The 25,045-nt window shown below is 34.1% G+C and overlaps 1 protein-coding gene across 1 annotated transcript; it reads left to right on the top strand.

Moving 5' to 3' along the window:
* The first annotated feature begins 1,267 nt into the window (after positions 1 to 1,267).
* Positions 1,268 to 2,948, top strand: LOC131046139 (bZIP transcription factor 11). Its single transcript, XM_057979804.2, has 2 exons — positions 1,268 to 1,932; positions 2,041 to 2,948. Exon 2 carries the CDS (start codon positions 2,062 to 2,064, stop codon positions 2,581 to 2,583), a length of 522 nt encoding a protein of 173 aa, XP_057835787.1. The 5' UTR covers positions 1,268 to 1,932; positions 2,041 to 2,061; the 3' UTR covers positions 2,584 to 2,948.
* The last annotated feature ends 22,097 nt before the right edge of the window (positions 2,949 to 25,045 follow it).

Here is a 25,045-nt window from a genome sequence, read left to right as displayed (position 1 = left end):
ACTATAATATCTTATTATATGTACTTACATTCCTCATTTAATTACACCAATAGATGTAAAACAAAAATCATCTTGGAAGATTTGAAAGCCTTTAAAACAAAACTGGAGTGACAAGTTGTTTTTAAAAACGATCATTTTTTAAATTTATTTTTAAGGGATTTGAATGTGTATGTGAACTTTATCTTGTTTTTTAAAGCAAATGGCTATGCTAGATAAAGATTATCTTTTTTTGCTTTAATTTTATTTTTAAAATTTGATATATATATAAACATATTTTACATAGATTTTTAAAAATATAGGTATGTTAGTTTTAATATCAATATTAATCTTAACTCATTATCTCACATTAAATTCATTTATTAATTTATCTAAAATATTTATATAAAAGATAATTTATTTCCTTAAATCAAATATAATAGAATATCTTTTTAATAAAAAATTTCAACACAATATAATATACACAATAAACACTCAATAAGATAATTTGAATATGATATCTATGAACATAATTTACATAACTTTTAAAAATATACATATGTTAGTTTTAATATCAATATTAATCTTAATTCATTATTTGATGTTATATTTATTTATTAATTTATCAAAAATACTTAAATAAAAGATAAATTATTTCCTTAAATCAAATAAAATAATATATTTTTTATAAAAGATTTCAACACAATATAATATATAAATAAAAATACCAATAAGACAATTTGAAGACTTATATTAAAATCCTTGAGAAACAACTTGATCACTATATCACTACATAGAAAACAAACAATAATTATTGAGATACTACATGCTGATTTCCCTCCACCCTATTCTTTCTTCTAAAAGATACTAGAATTATTTAAAAAAATCTAGATAATAAATTAAATTAAACCCCACTATCTAGACTTTTTGGATAAATATTATTATTAGAGCCAAAATCTTTATTCCTAGCATATCCTTTGGAATCCAATTCAAAGTCATAAAGAATGGTCGTCCAATAGGAATAGCTCAACACCTACTTTGGGGGCTATATTTTGCACCTGTTTCTTGTGACCAGTTTAATACCAAACCTCTTTTCTTTTTAATTTATTAATTAATTTTCCTTGCATTAATAATGAATGGCTATTTTTTTCCCTTGTTCTGCTGCTTCCCAGCTGTTAGTTGGAAAATCCAGCACGATTTGTCCACTACAATGATCCGGAAGCTACCACTTTTGCCACAAAAGTAAAAAAAATTAACCCCCTGTCCTCAACTTTTTCCTATATAATTCCCTGCCTGCCTTCCCAAATCTCTTCCCCTTGGCCTTTCTTCTCTTTTATGCCATAGGTTTTCTGACTTGCTTTGCAAGTTTCGAGTGTTTCGTTTTGTTTATGAGTTGGGTTTAAGATTTAGGTTTGAATCTCTGTTGCAGATTGAAATCTGGCAGAGTTTTCTGAATTGGGTTTTTCTGTTTCAGCCCCAATACTGTTATATGTGATTCTTAATCAGCTATAGTTTTCCATCATTGTATTGGATTTCATGGTGTTTTTTTGCAGCCCAGCTGAGATCTTGTTTGGATTGGTGCTTCAGAATCTGATCTTGTGTTTTCTATAGTTTTATCAATACTCTGTACTGGTCATATGGTTTTATTCCTATTACTGGTTTCTGGGATCCCACTTGATATAGGTCTGATCTCAGTGTTTGTATTGTTTTTTATGTGGGTTTATAGTTTCAGTCCTTATCGTAGCCCCTGCTATTAGGATCCCCTTTTTGTAAGTATATATTTAGAGAATAGATCAAAATAGCAGGATTAGGTTAAAAAGTGATAGATTATGCAAAGATCTTGGCCCTCTTAGGGTGAATAAGGGATAGGTTATACAGAGATCCTGGACCTCTGAGCTGATAAGAGAGATTTGGCTTCTTCATAATAGTCCTTGGTAACTGATAAGGCTTGATTAGGTATATGAAATTTCTGCTATTTGTTTTAATCTAAATTTAGTGGGTTTTTGGTTTTTGGTTTGTTGGATTCAAATTTTACTGTTAATTGATCTGTTTGTTTTGTTGCAGGAAGGTGATAATATTAGCTAAATGGCTCCTCCATCAAATGTAATTGTGCCCAATTCAATGATGGGCATGAGTGCATGCACAAATTCCACAATTTCTTCTGGTGGACCTGTGATGCAGCAGCTAAACTCAGGCTCTGAGGAAGACCCACATCAAATCATGGATGAGAGGAAGCAGAAAAGAATGATTTCCAATAGAGAATCTGCAAGGAGGTCCAGATTGAGGAAACAGCAGCATTTGGATGAACTGAGAGCAGAGGCAGCTCATCTCAGGGCAGAAAACAATAAGATCCTCACAAAATTCAATTTTATTTCTCAGGATTACATGAAGCTGCAAGAGGAGAATATTGTGCTTAAGTCCCATGCAGATGAATTATCCCACAAGCTGCAGTATCTGAATATGGCAATCCAATGGGCTGGGGTACTGAATGGCCTGGATTTGAGTTCATCAAATGCCCTTTTGGATCCAATTCCCATGGATAACAACAAGTGGTTCTTCCAGCCTTCCATTTCTGAGCCCTTGACAGCTACAGAAATCTACCAGTAGTTCTTATTCCAAATGTTTCTACTTTCAATCAGCCCACATTTGTCCGTATGTTTTATAGAGTCTTCTAGGCATTGATGGATCAGAAAACATCCAAATGTTTCTACTTTCAATTAGCCCACATTTATCTGTATGGTTTATAGAGTGTTCTAGGCATTCATGGATCAGGAACAGGAGAAGGGATCCTATAGAATGATTATGAATTTGGTTATGCAATCTAGACAAAGCATGTAAAAATTGCCTACGTGCTTCCTGTGATGTAAATAGTTTAGGGTGGATAAAGCAGAGGTGTTGTACTGCATTCTTTTGTATTAAGTCCTTTTAAGGGCTGAGTGGATACCAATGGGCTAGTTTTAAAATATTACGCATTTCTGAGGGTGTTAATGGTAATTCTGTTCCTGCAATTTATATTCCCCTCAAGGCTAAGTTTCAATTGATCTAGTAAAGCTAGGCCTAAATAAATAAACAAATCATTAAACAATGATCACTTAAGTTAAAGTTTCTTCTTGGCAGTCTCTTATACTGCTCTCTTTTCCTTCAAATTTTTTACATTGTTTCTACATATCTATATATAAAAGTAAATTTTTGGTTTAACTGAAGATTCCACATCATTTATAAATTATTAATAAAAGTATAATGGTATTTATTTTTTACATTGTTTCTACATATATAATATCTATATATATTATATATAAATTAGTAGGAAGATCACAGTATTGTCTTGTTCAAGATCTCTTTGGAACAAATTCTTTAAACATTCTTTCACAATTTGACCATGTAATAGTCATTAGTAAGAGCTCAAGCTTATGCTGATAGCTCTTTCTTTTGAAAATTAAGGATATTGGGTAACCTTGTTGTCTTGTTGAGAGCCACAGACTGAGCGGTATCTATTCCATTAAAGTTATCATATCTTAGGGGTTTGAATCTTGGTAGATGTCTTAATCAACAAGCTTATCGTCACCCTCATCAGTTGTATTCAACCAAGTTGTATGTAACCTCAGATATTTTTAGACTTTTTGACTTGGAAGTGCCTCCACCAGATAATTATTTTCTAGTGTACATTCTTTTTCTTTTAATTAATGCATACAATTTTTTTAGAAAAAAAAATAGTATTCAATTAATTAAACTACATTTTTTGGTCGTAGCAAAATTCAAAATGATTAAAGCCAAAACACTGACTATCCAGTATTCTTTGTTTCTAAGCAGCATTAATGGAAAAGATCACAGTAATGGAAAAGATCACAGTATCGTCTTGTTACTACATATTCTCAAGATCTATTTGTAAAGATTTCTTCTTTAAGCATTCCTTCACACTTTGACTTATCTGATGATCTTGTTGAACTTTTCAAAGGCACTGAAGCAATAAAAGTAGGCTGTAGCAACAAACCAAAATTTCAATTTTATATTAATCAGATCAAAGAAAAACACCATTGCAACCAATAAAAACAGGCCATGGCAACTTCATTTTTTTATATTAACCAGAATTTAAAAATACCATGCTGATCATGCTTCTATTATATATATAATATAACTTGCTGATGCATGATTGTTTAAAAATACCATGCTGATCATGATTCTATTATATATATAATATAATTTGCTGATGCATGATTGTTGTGGGTATGAGTAGATTGACCGGATGCAATTTTCTACCAACCCTTAAAGTTCTATACATACACTAACCTGATTTTTTACTTTGAATTTTTATTTATTGAAGATAAATAAATCTAAAATTTAGCATAGTTTCAGGAGTTTATTTTCTTGATGTTCCAAACAAGGCATAAGAAAATTGTTCAATTGATATATTTTTTTTGATGGAGGTCCAAACCTGCGAGCATGACAGCTCAGCAAGGACATGCAGCCCGCCAACTGCATTATTGTTAAATTGTAAATCCCTTTTGAAATGGGAATGGCCGAAAGGTAAAACAATATGATCCTCTGAACTGTATGTTTTGTTAAAATTGGTCTGAATGTTTTTAATGCAGTCTTCTTTAGGAAGATAAATATGAAAACTTAATGGGCACCTGTGTTCATACAAAGGTTAAAAACTTAGTATATTGGGTTCTTTAGTTTGTTAGGTTAACATTTATTTGACTACTTCAGAGGATTTATGCTCTGCAATTATATCTTTGTACCTTGTGCAGTTTAAAGTTTGGTAGCTATACAGATTTACCAGTTTCAATTTTTAATTTCATTGATGAATATATGGAGGATTACAATTATATTTATGTAGTCTTTAAATTGTGATAGTTAGGGAAAGCGTTGAGTAGCTGTTATACTTAACTTGATGCATCTAGAGAATTGTAAATTTTAAATGATATGGATTTCAATTATTATATTCATGCACAAATGCTTTCGTAGTCATGCACTATAGGTATCAAAAAAGTTTCACAACTCTTCTAATTAAAGTCTTAAAATGTCTAAAAATTCTAACTACCGTGCCGCTATTGGTACATGTGAAATTTATTAATAGGCTTATAGTTATCATTTTTTTTGGTTATAGCTAACTTGGTACATCCATAGATCTTAAATGGTACGGATTTCAACTATTATATTTATGCAGCAATGTTGTGGGTACCAAAAATGTTACACAACTTCAATTGAAGTCCAAAAACTCTAACTAGTGGAGATAAAGTGGCCCCCTAATGATACATGTAATTTTTCTTTTTTAATATGTTGTAGCTAATTTGGTGCATCCGTACATCTTAAATGGTACAGATCTCAACTATTATGTTTATGCACAAATGCTCTTACATCTTATATTTATGGTACCAATAAAGTTGCACACCTTTTCCAATTAAGGTCCAAAAAAGTCCAAAAAAATCTAACTAGGGGTAAATTAGGCTGCTATTGGAAAATGTGAAATTTACTAATGAGCTTTTAGTTATCATCTCCTTTGTTTAGTTAGTAATTTGAGGTTGGGTGAGCAAGGAGTGGATGGTAATTGGAACATGGGTGATAATTGGTAATTGGAACATGGATGATAATTTATAAATACTGCAATTATAATTAGAAAGTCTAAGAATTTAATATCTTTAAATAAGTATTTTTTTAAATATCTATTTTATAGATTATTAAATTATTATTAATAATTTTTTATAATATTTATACTTTTGAGAAATAAAATATAACAATTTCTTAAAATATAATAATAAGAATGAGTATGAAAGTATTTTGTCCACCATTCTATTTGGAATCTAGTTATAATTATTAAATTTAAATTGTTAATTTAAAGGTTTGAATTAACAACATGTGGGTTTGAAATAATCTAGCCAACTTTCATGAATGATATCAAAATTTTAGTTTACAAAATTGTAGTTATTTTGAATGAAATATTTAGTTTTTAAATATAAATTGTAGATATGTTTGATTTATATAATTATTTAAAAAAATATTTTTTAATTAAAATTAATTATATTTGATCTAATAATTAATTTAATTAGTTTTTATATAAAAAAGTCATGGTTGATCTAGTGATTAATTTAAATTAATTATTTTTAATAAAAATGTATTAAGATGCTATAGATCTTCAAAAAAGATAGGGTGAGTGATGGTATTAGTTCATAGACAATCTAACCCATGTTATTTTGGGGATACATTGGACCTATAATAAAATAATGGCATTATTCAAGAAAAATAAGTTTCCTTAATTTTGAACTTTTGAAGACCTCAATCCACTCAAAACAAATTGGAGAGTGGTAAAGAACATAATATTTGACAACGATTCAACTAGAAGAGTATCACAACTAACAATAGACAATTTATTACTCTAATATAGTATGAATGTTAGAGTAGGGGCACAATATTGAAGATGTAATTTGAAATTATGATTGGGACCATATAGGCCAAATTTATAATGCATGTAAATGAGCTTAGGTCAAAGAAAAACTTCATTGATTGAAGGTTGGGAATTGAGCTTTCAAGGAATTTTCCCAACCCTTGCATGCATATAATTCCACTCAAAAGATCAAAACAATTCAGGAAGTAGATAAACACATTTTAAAGTTTCCCAAGGTTTTAAAGAGGTCTTTGTTAAACACTACAAAGATGTTTTCAAAATCAAGCAACTCTTAGATGTGGTCTCTTTCCATCTTTCTTCCACATAGTTGTAGTTGGTGGTTTATGACAAACTCTTTTGCTAGGAGGACTTCCATTTTTTGTGTGTAGATCTAGGGTCAATATCAAGGTATCTAGTTGTGATGGATTCCCCTATGAATTTAACAACATTTTATTTGAGACGATGTTGGCATTGATTTGCACAAGGTACATCTTTATGATATTCATTTAAGATATTTAGTGTAGCTCATAAACAAAGACAATATTAAATTCATACCTAAAGATGGTGGTTTTGAGTTGATGTATAATTAAAAAAGGACCACTTTCTTAAATATCTTATACAAGATAATTGGTAAGGCTCTTGTACTCTAATTTATTACATCTTACATTTGTTTTCCTTTCACAACAAACTAGTTTCATGAAAATCATATTTATTTTAAATAAAGGGAGGTTATAGAATGGGCTACAAAGTCCAACTAGGTAGAAGTCTATCAAAAGTTGTGTTGAGAAAAACTATAATAGAATTCAATGACCCTTTATTTTGGACATGCTCAATGACTTTTCTTTGACCCCAACTTTCTCTAGTTGGTTAAGATTTTATATGTTAATGATTTGGATTTCCTTAGTGTAAATAACATCCAATTAGAGAAATTTGGGCTATTCAAATCTATCCACCAAGGTTACTCAATTTGTGGCATCATTTTATGGTTGGTTGATGAATGCTTTTGTTATCTCATTGCTAATATCATTTTGTGAAGATGGGTTCGATAAATTTACTTACCATGCAACAATTTCTACAATCTTGTCAATAGTCATTTTGTTGATAAATCTTTTCTCACACTTCTTGAGGATGAAGATAACATCATTTGTTAATGTTTTGATACTTTTGACTCTAATATTTGGTGTAATAAGTCCTATTTTTATAGGTAGTCTGTCACTTCTCTACAAAGTTATCTTCACACCTTTAAGCATAAAGAGATATTAAAATTTTTGGGGATTCCATTTTGTTTTCGAGATTTCTCTTATATTTTTTGATAGTATGTGATTGATAAAGTTGAGACAAAGTTGACATACAATATTACCAAGCCATAGTCATTAGCTAGTAGATTCTAACATGGTCCAATTTCTCACTGCCACCATATTTATTAATCCTTATAGTGGGTGCCTTCTATGATATTATATTGCAAGCTAAAAAAACTTCTCCATATTTTTTTGTGGGTCAATTTTAATTAGAAAAAGGATTTTGATGATGGAATTGGTACAAGCTAGGGTTGTTGTTGCACCAAAAGATCGATATGTCAATGTCTGATACAACCACTAGACTTATAGAATCCACAAGAGGCTGTTAAACCATGTCATGAATCCCCGCAAGGAATGCTGGCCCACTGCCAACAATCCCCCTCCCAACATCACTCACTGCGATCTGTGTGATTCGAACCTATGACCAAGCTCTGATACCACTTGTTACAAGCTAGGGTTGTCGTTGCACCAAAAGATCAACCTATCAATGTTCGATACAACCACTAGACAGAGAATCTATAGGAGGCTGATAAACCATGTTGCGAATCCCTACAAGGGAGGCTGGCCCAGTGCCAACATGAATGATATTTATGTTGCCTTCCCAAGGACATTGATGACCTATGTCTTATTAATGCCAATAGATAGAGAATTATACTTTACACTAAGTGGATTGTGAGGGGTTGAGATGACAATGAAATTTTAAATATAATTTGTTGATCAGTTTAGAAAAACTTATTTGAGACTATTTAATTTGTTGACACAAAGTTTTACATGACACCATCTCATAGGATAACACATTTGTCATACCAACAAATTCTCCCTACTATACCATTGGTTGGAAACTACTACATGACATTTAAGGAAATACCTAACCATTTTGATGAGCATGAAAAGAAAAAAGAGTCCAATTTTATGGTTTATACATGGTGTTATTTCAAATATCTCCAACTTTGTTAATCTAATAGCTTCTCCCTACTACACTATTCACCATTCAGTGCTAACTCAAAGAAGGTGGGCCCAAGTTATTAACTTCATGGAAATATTATGAACCATTGATCTCATAACACAAGATTAATGGCCCATTCAATAGATAAATTTTGTAAGTCTAACAATTTTTTTGTTGTTGCATTATTCGTTAAGAGATTACACATTATTAAATCAACTAGGGTGTTGCAGTCATCGGTTAGGAGGGACCTCAAAGAGATCAGTCTGGACTGGTTAGCAAGAGTAAACACAACAGAAATACAAGGATATGATGGAAGCAGTGCAGAACTGAATGAATTAAATCATGAAAACTGATTACAAGCAACCAATAACATCCGGGATACAAGATTAGGCTCCCTAACCTACTACAAACATGATCAATTACAGAACAAGTCAGAACCGGGACCTCAAATATCTAGCTTCTATGCTCTATATTTCCTCTAATCTACATTCTAATGCTCAATTACAATTATTTATATGATCCAAGGGGATTCGGTCGGTCCAAAAAGGATCAAATATCGAAGAACAAGACCAAACGTGTAAAACCAACAAGGTTGGCCTCTGCCAAAGAGATTCCTCTGGAAAATCCAAAGGATGAAGTACAGATCAAAGGGAAGGTTGGCTACATGCCAAGGAACATTAGAATCAATGCTCAGGGCTCTGCAAGCTACTAAAGGGATTCTGTAGATTCACCAAAGCAAATAGGTCCAACCAATTCTGGTGCCAGAAAACTATCTCAGAAATCGGAATCGATAACTTTCCAAAAAATTATCCAAATGCTCTGCGGTTTAAGAATAAGGAAGATGATAAAGTCCTCAAGCAAAATCCAACTCCTCAAGATCTGGTGAGCCAATGCCAGAAAATGTAGAATGAAATGCCGAAACTGCAAAACAAAAAGGAAATATTTTTAGTTGATGCAAGATTGCCAAGAATCAGGGATATGAATCTGGGGCCAAAAGTAATGCTCACTCACCAATGCTACTATTTTATCAACACCAAAGTGTCTAGCTAATCCTCCACTATGTTTCTCCTTTATTAGATTCTCCCTCATAGAACTTTTAGGTATATACACAATTGAATTCCTTTGAATAACATCCCATCCTGAATGAAGTAATCCAACCACTTGCTTCTATCTACCATAATCGGTTCTCTACATGCTCTCCAAGGTTCTACAAAATTTGGGTCATCATCATACAAGGTCTTCAAATCCTCAAATCCTAATACTATCACTCTCATCTTTGTCAACAAATTCCTCCTTCTACTCAATGCATCAACAACTTTGTTTGACTTCCCACTCCTATGCTTCAATACAAAGGTGTAACTCTGTAAAAATTCTACCCATCTCATAGTCCTTCATTTGTCTTGAATGTTGTCTTCCACTCATCTCCCTCTCTAATCCTGATTTGATGATATCCACTCTTCAAGTCTATCTTTGTGAAGTATTTCAATCCACTCAAATAGTCCATTATGCCATCCATCCTAGGCAAATGAAACTGGTATTTAACTGCGATCTTGTTTATTTCTCTAGAATTGATACACATCCTCCATTTTCCATTCTTCTTAGGTGCTAATACTGCTGGTACTGCACAAGGAATCAAACTTTCTCTGATCAAATCTTTATTCAACAATTCTTGTACTTGTCTATTCAACTCTTCATTCTTTGCCGGTGTCATCCGGTGTGCAATTTTGTTAGGCAAACTAGCTCCAGGAATCAGGTCCATGCAATGACTGATACTTCTCACAGGTGGTAATCCATCAGGCACATTATTTGAAATGATGTCTTCATACTCTACTGGTAACCCCTTTATCTCTTCCAGTTCTTCTTCTTCATGCTCTGGATCCTCAGTCTTCTAAGGAACTAAGGTAAAATACACATTCTCATGTCTCATCCCATCTAGGAATTTCCTTCCATCCATCAAACACATTCTAGAATTCATACAGAATTCACTCTTCAAAGGCTCCTCCAAGGGTAATGAGGTTTGCTTCATCCCATTGGCCACAATACTGTATATATTCTTTCTCCCATCATGTATTGCTTGTCTATCAAACTACCAAGGTCTACCCAACAAAAGGTGACAAATATCCATAGGCATAATATCACACAAGACTTCGTCATGATAATTCCCAATTTTCAATTTCACCAAACATTTCTCACTTACTAACAACTTATGATCATCCCAAATCCATGCTATCTGATAAGGCTTAGGGTGTTTCAATCATTCGAAATTTAACTTAGTCACCATATCTTCTGAAACAAGGTTATCTGAACTACCACTATCAATAACAACTTTACAATACTTACCAAATACCTTACATCTGGTCTTGAATAAATTCCTCCTCTGCAAGGGCTCCTCATCTCCTATGGTATGACACGAAGATCTCGTCATCTTCAACAGTTCTCCATCTTCTGGTTTGTTAGCTGATCTGGTGGGGCTTTTTTCTACCACTGTTGTTCCCTCAGTGCTCTCCACCTTCTTACACTCGAAAGAACGATGTCCTTCTCCTCCACACTTAAAGAAAGTTCCTCTGAACACTCTCTTGTCTTGTATTCTGTCATCTTTTCCAAAATTCTCATTCCGGTAACCATCAAGTTCTCTTCTCTAGTAGAAATTTCTATCATCCTTCCGGTATGAACCACCATCTTTGCTTACTTCCTTGTCCTTGTTCAGATCTATACAGGTTCCTCTACCTCCGGTATATCCTCTTCCTCCAGAAAACCTTCCACCCCTACCTCTCTGTCTTTGCTCATGTCTTTTTTTCTTCTCTTATGCTTTCAGGGCATACTAGTAAGCTTCTTCAACACTCTACAATTGATCAAACTGAGTTCATCTTATATAGACATCCACAATCCATTCAAATATCTTGCAACTTGTTCAATCTTATCATCAACATGTCCGAATCTGATATTCAACTTGTAGAATGCTTTGGTATACTCCTTTACACTAGATTCCTTCTACTTCAAACTTTGCAACTTCCATAATAGATTCACTTGATAATCAACTGGCATAAATTTTGATTTTAACTTAGTAATCATCTGATCCCATGTTTTGATCTTCTCTTTACCTCTTCTTTGTCTACCAACCTGCAAATTCTTCCACCAAAGAGATGCATGACCTTTCAACTGGGTGCAGGCATATTTCACCTTCATTTCCTCTGCGGTGTTCTCAAAATTAAAATATTTCTCCATCTCTGAGATCCAAATTATCAATTCATCTGAATCCAACTTTCCATCATATTCCGGTGGGGTAAAATATGGTTTAGTATTCACCTTACTCAAAACCCTTAAGAACCTATCTTCATCCGGATCAATCGCTGGTGGGTTTACTTGTTATGTTGATTCTTCTTCTCCTTCATCTTCACTCACATCTTCAATATGTTGGCCTCTTCTTTGGGCTATCTCAACGACTCCCAACCTAGCTGCAATTCCTCTCAACATTTCCATCACAGTCGAGTCTGCATTCCCATGCACTCCACAATTCCTATTTCCTCCTTGTGTCATCTTCATGCTAGTCCTCTGCAACTATAGGTCAGATCCACAATCTACCACCCCACAACAAAATTCTCAGGACCACAAAATCTTCAGAACAAAGTCCGCTTTGATACCACTTGGTGTGGTCATCGGTTATGAGGGACCTCAAAGAGATTAGTTTGAACCAGTCAGCAAGAGTAAACACAATGGAAACACAAGGATATGATGGAAGAAGTGTATAACTAAATAAATTAAATCATTAAAAATTATTACAAGCAACTAGTAACATCCAGGATACAAGATTAGGCTCCCTGGCTTACTACAAACATGCTCAATTATAGAACAGGTCACAACCGGGACCTCAAAACTTTTGATCTAGCTTCTATGCTCTATATTTCCTGTGATCTACATTCTAATTCTCAATTATAATGATTTATATGATTCAAGGGGATCCAGTCGACCCAAAAAGGATCAAATACCGAAGAACAAGACCAAACATGTAAAACCAACAAGGTCAGCCTCCGCTAAAGAGATTCCTCCAAAAAATCCAAAGGATGAAGTGCAGATCAAAGGGAAGGTTGATCACATGCCAAGGAACATCGAAATCAACGCTTAGGGCTTCGCAAGCTATGGAAGGGACTCGATAGATTCATCAAAGAAAATAGGTCCAATTGGTTCTGGTGCTAGAAAACTATCTCAGAAATCGGAATCGATAACTTGTTGGAAAATGATCCAAATGATCCATGGTTTAGGAATAAGGAAGATGATCAAGTCCTCAAGAAAAATCCAACTCCTCAAGATCTGATGAGCCAATGCCAGAAAATGCAGAATGAAATACTGAAACTGCAAAAACATAAAGGAATTTTTTTTGGTTGATGCAAGATTGCCAAGAACCGAGGATGCTCATGCATCATAGGGTCCACATGAAGTTTAATGATTTGGACCCCAAGGACATGTGGTAGTCTAACACTTATCAAATGAATGATAGATTTGGTAGTTTTCCACTTACATCATCCGTGGTAACAAAAGAAGATATCTACTCAAAATTGGACATCAAACTCTTAATACAAAGTAAACATTAGATAGATCTAAGATTATTTGTGTATCGACTAGTAATTTTATTTTTGATGCATATCTTCAAGAAGAAAAAAAAATATATGAGGGAATATAGGAGTTGAGAAGGGGGGAAGAAGACAAATAGAAATATAAGGCCTTGAAGCCATTTCAATTATGATATGTAATTGATTCATGATTTTGTCAAGTGAATTTTATGTATATACCTATTGCTTATGAATGAAGGTTAATTCATGTGTAATATTAGTCCTACTAAATGTTCTTTTTATTTAAATATAATCTATTTAAATACATGTCTTCATTTTTTAAGTATATTAGTGATTACCATTCTTTAGAGATTGTGTATTATATATCCTTCTCTATAAGTAAAAATATGATCCATTGAATCTTAGTAAAATACCATGCTATTTATCTAAATTTTTGTATTGACACTTTGTCTTAAAATTATGTTCAATTTTTCAAGTATTCTTTTCTCTTTTATTCATCCTCTGTAATTGGGAAATTGCAATGTATATCATGCAAAACACTATATTCTAAATCGTATAGGTAATCTTGCAATTAGGTTCCACTTACAAGATTTTCCATGTTGGTACAAATTCATACCTTAAGCGTGAACTTATAAATCAATAGGTTTTGGCATGCTTGGTAGGACCAAAAAATAAAATAAAGACAAAGTTTAGTTATTAGATCCATTGGTATTATGAGAAAAAATACCATCACTCAGTCATTTGCAATCACCCATCCTATAATCTTGGTTTCACATTTGGTCATAAGTCTAAGGAGGAGAAACATATGACCATATTTACCACCTTTATAAATGGTCGGTAAAAAGGCTCCCAAAAATTTCATTCCATGAAATAATGGTAGTCTTCTAGTAACTTAGTAGCACTAGCCACATGGGATCCTATCCTTGCTAATGCATTTAAATAACTACCCAAGTTATCTAACGAGGATTTTAAAACTACCAAAGACCACCTTAGAGATGTTGTAGATACTTATATAGTACATTCAATCATTAAGAAAAAAGTTTCTTTATGGTTGTTGGTAGCTTTCTTAAAAGGAAAAGCTCATGATTGCTATATCTGTCTAGCTAAAAATACAATCAATTCATGGGATCAATTGGGAGACACTTTCTTTGAAAGATTCAAGGAAAAGGGGGATAAATCCTCTTTATTACAATAATTGATAACTATGAAAAGAGCCCCATATGATTCTATAGTTGATTTCAATTCAAGAATATAGCAAACATTCGATATTATACCTACAACTGTGTGCCCACCTATGAAAATTTAATTCATCTTTATCCAAAGGCCCTAAATTCAAATATATTAGTAATAATTCAATCCTTTGGTGTTTAAACTCTTCTTGCAACATACGACTTAGCATTAAGGGTGGAGAAAAATCTCATTGACATTGGGAGATTACTTCTTATAGCCCCTATACTTGTGTTACTAGAATTTTCATTCCTACCATATGAATAAAAACCAAAAGTAAGCTATCACTTGCCAAATAAATAGTCAATACCACCCTTCATGTATATCTATCCACATAATTCACCACCAATTTCTCAAGCAAGTATCAAGATGGGTGATATTAAACACTTTTAACATAAATTTTTAAATGAAATCACCAATATTAAAAAAGACAATTAACCTATCCTCGACAACCTTCTAGCATAATTGAATCCAAGGTCAGTTGGCAATTTGGAGGAATTGATTATGTGTTGCATTGATAATTTGTCATTAATGGCAACACAAGTTGTTTTGGTTGTTTACCGGTTTTCGGTTGGTTCCGGTAGAGTGGTTGATTATGATATTGATCTGGTATGGTCTGATATGCTTTGGTTTGGATTTGTCATTCATGCTATTTAGATGTGTATTACAATCAATTGGTTTGGGATTTTATGACTCAGGAGCTATCATTTGTTCTAGTAAGCCTTTTGGTCACTAGTAAGGGTTTTACTAATGTTGAAGATCTTTTGATGAACGTGATAAGTGGTATTGGTGTAGCTTCTAAATGGTTCTCAGGATGCTGATGGTTATCATGTCCATGTTCCAATTCATCGGTGGTGTTGGATTTGGCTTATGGCGACCTATTTTGGGTCTGGTGTTATCTAGGTTATGGACTGGTTTATGTAACGTGTTGGAGGATGTTCCTGATGCGTTACCAGTGAGATTTAAATAATTGGTTTATGTTGTTTTTGGCCTAAGCCAACTTGGTTGATCATTGGATTGTGGGTTTATGTTATGGCCTTATTGTATTATCTCTTAGGTGGCCAACCTAATTGTTTAGGTCCCAGGTTGGTATAAATATGATGTAATATCTCTTTGTAGATCATAGGTGAAGGTTATGGGATGATCTGTGTGCAATTAATGTTGTAATCATATGCAGAAGGTTTGGTCAATCATAGGTGATCAAATTAGGTTTGTAAGAGAGGTTTGAGACCTCTGGTATTGAGCTTAACCAGAACTGTACTTAGGCATAGGAGATGATATCTTTGCAATTCACTCTTCTTTCCAAATTGTAGTTTGATGTTTATGTAGTCAGTGAGGCTCCTTTTTGTGATGAGAAGTGTGATCTAGGTTGTTGGACTTCCTGCATGGGCAAGCCCCTCATATTGTAATCACATACTTACTGTAGAAGTATTATCTAACTATGGGTAGGCTCCCCTCCATGGTTTTTCCCTTTGCCGGGTTTTCCACATAAAAATCTTGTTGTCATGTGTTCTGGATGGATGGTAACTGTTTTGTGATTTATGTTTATGTTTAATTGCTATATCTGTCATTTCGGTATTTGGTTTATGCATTTTGGTATTGAGTGTGTGTGTTTTGGTAATAAGGTTTTGAATGCTTAAAGTTCTGTAATCCGGTGACAACTAATTCACCCCCCTCTCAGTTGTCCTTTTGTTATTTGAGATTTCTAACAAGGCTACCTTTGTAGACAAATAGATTGCAAAACTAGACAAAGTTTTAGATCTCCTAGTAACCAAATTGTACATGTATCAACTCCATTGCAAAATGTTCCTTCAAATTATATTGGTGAAAACTTAAGGTTTCCACCACAAGAAGTATGAATGACCACTAACTTTTACTTAGGGAATAATACATTAAAAGAGAGAGGTAAACCCAATGGATCTAGCCACAAATTAGCAATGATAAGGGCTAAGAATTCTATTGGATTTACTGGATTTCATTGGACTGTCCTCTTTTAAGTTGAAGTGTGAAAATATTGAAATCAGGGTGAATAAGCTAGAATTTATGTAAAAACACATGAACAGTGAACTATAGTCGTCAGACCAAGCCACGAACCTGAATCTGAGGAATATAAATGTATTCATATATATTCCTAGAAGGAGCTCCCGATTCATCAAGACCGTAGTGATGGTCGCTTTGGTCCTCCACACTTTTTGCACTACAATGGGGGATCAATTCGTTACTGTAAATAAAACCAATCCTAAAGATTGCAGCTCCGCACTTGTTCCTATGCATAGAAGAGAAGGGAAATAGGTGGGGAATATGGGTTTGCCTTAGGTCAAACCCTAGTTTTGGAATTAACCATGAAATAGAAATAAAATATGATGGAATTGTAGTAATGGAAGTGTTCTCCTTTTGAGGGAGATGTTGAATAATGACTGAAACACAAATGCTATACCTCCTTGTGAAGTTTTGTTTGTCTCCACGTAGGATTAGGGTTTCATGAAGTCTTCAATAAAATAGAACATGAATGTCAACTCCAATGCTTGTTCAAATCTTGACCTTATCTCTACTCCAATGCTTGTTCAAATCTCGACCTTATCTCTGCTCCAATGCTTAAAAGAAGATTGATTGCTTGCTCACTTGAACTTGAAATGCTTGATTTCTTGAGTTGATGTGTGTGTATGCTCAATTGTATTGAATGTATATCAAAATGAGAGGGGTAGACCTCCTTTTATACTTGCCTTTCGGAAAACAACTCAATTTTCTGACATGAGCTGACACGAGGTCCAGATTCCCACCCAAATCTTGTGATTGTTAAGGGGCCAAAAAATGGGTCCTAATTGGGAGGACCATAGAAATGGGCGCTCTAGTGACCAAGGCACCAAAATAAAGGGGGAAATAAAGTGTAGGGTAAAAAATATAGCATATATGTGTGGTATGAGCAAAATCTAGTCTTCGATCAGGCCTTGGGGTATGAACGCCAAGATGAGGGCCCAAATGAGAACAAAATTATAAGGGAGTACAATTTAGGATGCTACATTTAGTCCCCACTTTAGTGGGAGTATGACACTAAGCATACTCTTGGTAAAGTACAAAGGTTCACATTGAAAAGCTTTCATCAAGACACTAAAGAGACTGTTGGCCATTTCGTGGAATTGATTATGTGTTGCATTTATGTTTTGTCATTGATGCCAACACTAGCTATTTGGATGCTTTACCAACACCCTTCTGGTCCCAATAGGTTGAGTGGTTTCTAGTTAACTTGGATCTAGCATGATCTGATAGGCTTTGGTATAGTTCGGTGATGGAATTGGTTTGTTCATGATACTCATACTCATATTTGGATAGTTGGTTTTGGTCTGGTGCTCGGATGCTATCCTTCTTGCCTAGAAGCTTGGTTGTTGGTATGATGAAAGAATAAGAATCCAATCAACTACTGAGAGGGGGGGTGAATCAGTAGATAGAAAAATTGATACTAACTTCACCAATCTCAAAATCAATCTCTCAAAGTAAACTTAGAACTATCAATGCAATATCATTATCAAGATAAAAAACCTCAAGATAAACCAGTTGACTGTTACAACAAACCAACAATAAACAAATTCAAACTCATAAACATCCAAATGCTTTTACTGACATAAGTAAAAATTCATTTCACAATGCTTCCAGTTATCATGATTTATCAAAGTGGATTAAGTAGTTAAGCAAATCAACCATAAGAACATAACCACAAAAACATTCACCACTTGAAACAATATTTTTTGACATGGAAACCCAAATGGGAAAAACCATGGTGAGATGAGACTCACAAGATAACTATCTAAACTCTTCTGAATTTTGCCATGTTAGGAGCCTAGCCTATTAAAGCTTTATAAAAGTCTTGTTAAGAACAAATCCTGTTAGGGACCACCCGGTTAAGGAATTGACTATAATGCCTTGTTAGAAGCAATACCCTGTAAGGAGTAACCTTGGTAGAGAATTTGAAATCCAAGCTAATGGATCACCTCGTTAGAGGATTTGAATAGCACCAATCTTGTTAGAGCTTACCCAGTTAGGGGATTTCAATCTGGTATAATTGTTAGAAAACAATAGGAGTTTGCTGATCTGTTTGAATAGAACTACTCTTGCTTGTTTAGATCTTTTTCATGCTCCTATTTGTCTTTACTCAAACTACAGATACATCATTTGGTTCGGCAACCACACACTCAACTAAAAATTTGCCAACTCTGAAACTAAACAACTCATAGACCTTATAAACAAATCAATTAGGTCGATAACACAACCAAAAGATAATTCACTCATAAAGATTACAAACAAGTTGGTTCAAGTATGACCGTTGGATTTCATAGAAATCTCTGCACATCAATCAAGAAAACTTTGACCGCTCCTTGATCATCACTTCATCAAACTCAGTAACTCATCACGTGCTTTGCATTACATGCAATATACTTTCTCATTCCCTAGACAAAAACCATTTCATCAACATGCCAAAATCACTTTGAAACTCTCTTCATACAATAATCATATATGTCATAATCATTACCACTCATCATTAGATCATAAACCAATATAACTAATTCACCAAACTTAATCGGTTAGGGTTTATCAAATCAATAGGTATGGTTTACCGGTTCAAATCTCCAATACATAGCAATACCGGTTCACTCCACAAATTCTTCCTACCGGTTACAAAACATCATTACAATAATATCAATAACATCATTACCGGTTAATTGACATTAATGACAACAATATATCATTAATGCAATCTTCATGCAAATGTCAATAATCTCCCCCTTTGGCATTGATGGCAATAAAAATATCAATACCATTGATTTATGTGATTGTGAATAGGAATCCTGGTTTACATTACCAAGTACTCACCTTATCTTTAGCTTGTCTTCCTTCTCTCTATCAATCATACAAATCACATAGTTCTTCTCCCCCTTTGATAGCAATGCCAAATTGAAAGTAAAAAATGCAATGTCAAATTTCACTGTTCAACATCAACAACCTGCAACTTGATGCCCCCCTGTGGAATAACTCCACTTCTACACCAATCCTGTTGTAAAATTCTACAAGTAGTTCCAGGACTAATGTAATCTACATCATTCTCAACTGACCTCATGAAGGGGTACAACCCCTAGCTGACTTCTAAGATACTCAAAAATAGTCTTAGGCAAAGATTTAGTAAAGATATCTGCAAGCTTCTCCTTGGTAGAAACATGCTCCAAGATCACATCTTTACTCTACACTTTTTCCCTTATGAAATGATACTTAATTCAATATGCTTGTTTTGTGCGTGCAAAACAAGGTTCTTGGAAATATGACACTTTTATTATCACATAAGATCTTTATAGGTTCTGAAATCTTCATCTTAAAACCTTCCAAAATGTGCCTTATCTAGATAGCCTGGGTACAATTCATGTAAGCTACAACATACTCAGCTTCAGCAGTAGATTGTGATGTACAACTCTACTTCTAACTACTCCATGAAACAAGTCTTCCTCCAAGAAAAAATACTCCACCGATTGTGCTTTTCCTGTCATCAACATTTCCTGCCCAATCTGCATCTATGTACACCTTTAAGTCAAAATTTCCTCCAAATGGATACCATAATCCATAGTCAATAGTACCTTTCAAATATCTAAAAATCCTCTTGGTTTCTATCAAATGTGTTTCCTTAGGATTCTTTTGGAATCTAGCAACTAGGCCAACTGCATGAGCTATATCCAGTCTGCTGTGAACAACATAGTGCAATTTTCCAGTCATTGACATGTATTCCTTCTCATCAACATATATGGATTCATCTTCCTTAGACAACTTACAACCTATAACCATTGGTGTCCCAACTAGTTTATAGTCACTCATACCAAATATCTTCAAAACCTTTTTCACATACTTAGACTGTGTGATGAAAATACCATTCTTCATTTGCTGTATTTGCAAGCCTATGGAATTTTTTATTTCACCCACTAGAGACATTTCAAACTCATTTTTCATTACATCTGCAAAATCATTTCTCATGTCATCATTACCTCCAAATATGATATCATCTACAAATACTTTGCTGACCAATATTTTATCTCCTTCAGATTTGAGATATATGTTTCTATCTTCACTGGTTCTTAGAAAACCTATCTTCATCAGATGTGTATGAATCCTTTCATACCTTGCTCTCAGTGCCTACTTTAATCCATATAAAGCTTTATGCAATCTGCATACCATGTCTTTCTCATTAGTCAAAGCATAACCATCTGGCTGCTCAATGTATACTTCTTCTTCTAGTATCCCATTCAAAAATGCTAACTTAACATCCATCTGGTATACCTTGATTTTCTTATGTGCTACAAATGCAAGTAAATTTATGACACCTTCCTATCTTGCCACTGGTGCAAAAGCCTCACCATAATCTTCTCCTTCCTCTTGCGCATAACCTTTGCAAACCAACTTAGCTTTGTTGCAAACTAAAACACCATCTTCATTCAACTTGTTCCTGAATACCCACTTAGTACCTATCACATTTTATTTACCGATTGAGGTACTAGGGTCCATGTGTTGTTCTTCTCAATTTGATCTAGTTCCTCCTCCATAGCTTTAATCCAATCATCATCACCAAATGCTTCCTTAGCAGTTCTTGGTTCAATAGTGGAGATCATGCAAGAATTCTCTCTGATTCTTCTTCTGGTTAGTACTCCAACATCCTTATCTCCAATAATCTGCTCAGGATTGTGATTGAGTCTCACATATCTCGAAATAACATGATCATTATCTTTAGGTTCATCTTCTCCATTATCATCATCTTCTTCTAAATTTATATGTTCCGATTGAACTAGTACATCAGTATTTGCTTTACTGGTTTCTGGTATCACAGTTTTTGGTTCCAAAACAAAATGCAAGAATCTTCATCCTTTTTCTCCAAATTGGTTTCCTCTGAGACTTTAGGATATTCATATACTCAAACATCAACACTCTCAATAATTCTCTATGTCCAATTGTTAAAATACTTGTAGGCCTTACTCTTGGTGGAATAACCAAGAAATATACCTTCATCACTCTTAGCCTCAAATTTGCAAACATAATCACCTCTCTTAATAAAACATTTTCTTCTGAATATCTTAAAATAACCAACATTAGGTGATCTTCCATGCCAGTATTCATAAGGAGGCTTGTCTTTACCTCTCTTTACCAGAATCCAATTTATAATATATACAACTGTGCTGACAACTTCCCTCCAAAAAGTTTTCTCTTTGCGATACCATTCTGCTGTGGTGTCCTTAGTGCAAAAAGTTGTCATTTGATACCATTTTCTTCACAATATCTAGTGAATTCCTCAGAAGTAAATTCACTACCTTGATCAGTCCTCAGACACTTTATCTTCTTACCACTCTCCTTCTTAGCTAAGGCCTTGAATGCATTAAAATGACTAAAAGCTTCAGTCTTATCCTTCAAGAATGTGACCCGCATCATCCTTGAGAAATCATTAGTGAAGATCATAAAATATCTGCCACCTTGAATACTTTTTGTCCTTATTGGTCCACAAAGATCTGTATGAACCAAATCTAACAGATGTTTCATTGAAAAAGATTTGCTCTTGAAAGTTGAGGATGTCATCTTTCCCAACTGACATTCCTTACATAAAGCATTAACCGGTTTGTTCAATTGAGGCAAACCTCTTACTATCTTGGACTTACTTTAACAATGTTATCAAAGTTTATATGACAAAATCTCCTATGCCAAAGCCAACTATCATCTATGTTTGCAATTAAACAGTTGCTGACTTTAGGATTAAGGTGAAATATGTTACCTTTAGTTTGCTTCCCGGTTGCAATCAGTTCACCTTTGCTCCCATAGATTTTGCACATACTATTCTTAAACTCCAATGGGTATCCTCTATCATTGAGTGGTACCAAACTCAATATATTATGATTTAAACCTTCAACCCAGTAGACATCATCTGCACTTCTCTTTCCATTAAGAGAAATAGTTCCCTTACCTTTAACCATGCAGGGTGATTCATTACCAAATCTTACAACTCCACCATCAAATTCCTTCAAAGAAATAAATTTGCTCCGATCACCGATCATGTGATGTGAACAACCACTATCAATGATCCAATCATCAGAGTTATCCATTCGAAATACTAACACCTTCTGATAAGATATCTCCTCTTTAATGGCTACAAACATAATATCTTCATTATCATCACCATCAGATTCCTCATTAGTGATACTGGCATCAACAACAATAAGACAATCTCTTTTGCCTTTACCCTTATACTTCTTGAATTTATCTCGTTTGTGCTCATTATCACCATTAGGACAGTTAGCAGCTATGTGTCCAATCTTGTTGCATGCAAAACATTTCAAAGGTAATTTACCTCTATATTTACCAGTACCTCTGGGCAACTGCTTGGCCAACAATGCTTCAAGCTCAACTAAATTGTCTTCATCATCAGCTTCTGTGTTGGATCTAGACTCATAACTGTGACTGACATCTCTACTTTTCCTCATAGATGGGTTAGAAACAAAAGCTCTAAATGTAGAATTAGATTTATGTACACTACCATCATAACCATTTAATTCAAAAGCAGTAAGCTTGCCAATGATAGAGTCAAGGGTTACCTTAGTTTTGTGAATAGACTTTAGCTCCCGAATGGCCGCAACTCAGATAGCTTAGACTGGTAGCAGGGTTCTCAATACCTTACTGATCACTATAGCATCTTCCACTTTACCTCCTACACTCTTAATTTCACCGACTATCTCTTTTATCCTTTGACCATACTGCTGGATATTCTCACCTTCAGCCATCCGCATGTCATCAAACTTTCCTCTCAAACTCTCTTCTTTAACAATCTTAACATGTTCATCACTGCTATAAATCTCTTCAAGTTTTTTCCATACATCATATGCAGTCTCTAGACCATGAACATCTAAATACTCTACATCAGACAAAGAACTAATAATAGCATCTTATGCTTGATTGTTTTCTTGTTGCTCTTTCTTCTGATCATCGGTCATAGTCCCACTAGGTGCAACATATTGAGTAACAAGATGTTCCCAGTATTGATTTCCTAGAATCTTGATATAAATTTTCATTCTATCACTCCATATCCTATAGTTCTCTCTATTAAACTTCAGACCTTCCTTCTTTATCATGATCTGTAAGATCTTTACCTCAAGTTGTTAGGCTTAGACCTTAGAGGAGCTGATACGCTCTGATACCAATTGATGGTATGATGAAAGAATAAGAATCCAGTCAACTACTGAGAGGGGGGGGCTGAATATGTAGATAGAAAAACTGATACTAACTTCACCAATCTCAAAATCAATCTCTCAAAGTAAACTTAGAACTATCAATGCAATATCATTATCAAGATAAACTGGTTGACTATTACAACAAACTAACAGTAAACAACTTCAAACTCATAAACATCCAAATACTTTTACTGACATAAGTAAAAATCCATTTCACAATGCTTCCGATTATCATGATTTATCAAAGTGGATTAAGTAGTTAAGCAAATCAACCATAATAACATAACCACAAAAACATTCACCACTTGACACAATATTTTTTCACGTGGAAACCCAAATGGGAAAAACCACGGTGAGATGAGACTCACAAGATAACTATTTGAACTCTTCTAAAGTTTGCTCTGTTAGGAGCCTATCTTGTTAAAGCTTTATAAAAGTCCTATTAAGAATAGATCCTTTTAGGGACCACCCGGTTAAGGGATTGACTATAATGCCTTGTTAGAAGAAATACCCCGTAAGGAGTAACCTCGATAGAGGATTTGAAATCCAAGCTAATGGATCACATGGTTAGAGGATTTGAATAGCACCAAGCTTGTTAGAGCTTACCCGGTTAGGGGATTTCAATCTGCTATAATTGTTATTAAACAATAAGAGTTTGTTGATCTGTTTGAATAGCACTACACTTGCTTGTTCAGATCCTTTTCATGCTCATATCTACCTTTACTCAAACTGCAGATACATCATCCAGTTTGGCAACCACACACTCAACTAAAACTTTGCCAACTCTGAAACTAAACAACTCATCAACCTTATAAACAAATCAATTAGGTCGAAAACATAACAAAAACCTAATTCACTCATAGATATTACAAACAAGTTGATTCAAGTATGACCATTGGATTTCATAGCAATCTATGCACATCAATCAAGAAAACCTCGACTGCTCCTTGATCACCGCTTCATTGAACTCAGTAACTCATCACATGCTTTGCATTACATGCAATATACTTTCTCATTCCCTAGACAAAAACCATTTCATCAACATGCCAAAATCACTTTGAAACTCTCTTCATACAATAATAATATGTGTCATAATCATTACCGCTCTCATCAGATCATAAACCAATATAACCAATTCACAAAACTTAATCGGTTAGGGTTTATCAAATCAATAGGTAGGGTTAACCGGTTCAACTCTCTAATACATAGCAATACTGGTTCACTCCACAAATTCTTCCTACCGGTTACAAAACATCATTACAACAATATCAACAATATCATTATCGATTAATTGGCATCAATGACAACAACATATCATTAATGCAATCTTCATGCAAATCCCAACATTGGTTTCTAGTTTCAGCGAGGGTTTCACCGGCAAAGCTTTTGGTGGAGATCTTTGATGAACT

The sequence above is a fragment of the Cryptomeria japonica genome, chromosome 4, assembly GCF_030272615.1.
Source record: "Cryptomeria japonica chromosome 4, Sugi_1.0, whole genome shotgun sequence".
NCBI classification, from domain to species: Eukaryota; Viridiplantae; Streptophyta; class Pinopsida; order Cupressales; family Cupressaceae; genus Cryptomeria; species Cryptomeria japonica.
The sequence above is the reverse complement of the archived record's forward strand: the minus strand, read 5'-3'. Positions and strand labels throughout refer to the sequence as shown.

What these genes read in the sequence shown, in the direction of transcription:
- LOC131046139 (XM_057979804.2), top strand. Translation starts at nt 2,062, where the DNA reads ATGGCTCCTCCATCAAATGTAATTGTGCCCAATTCAATGATGGGCATG.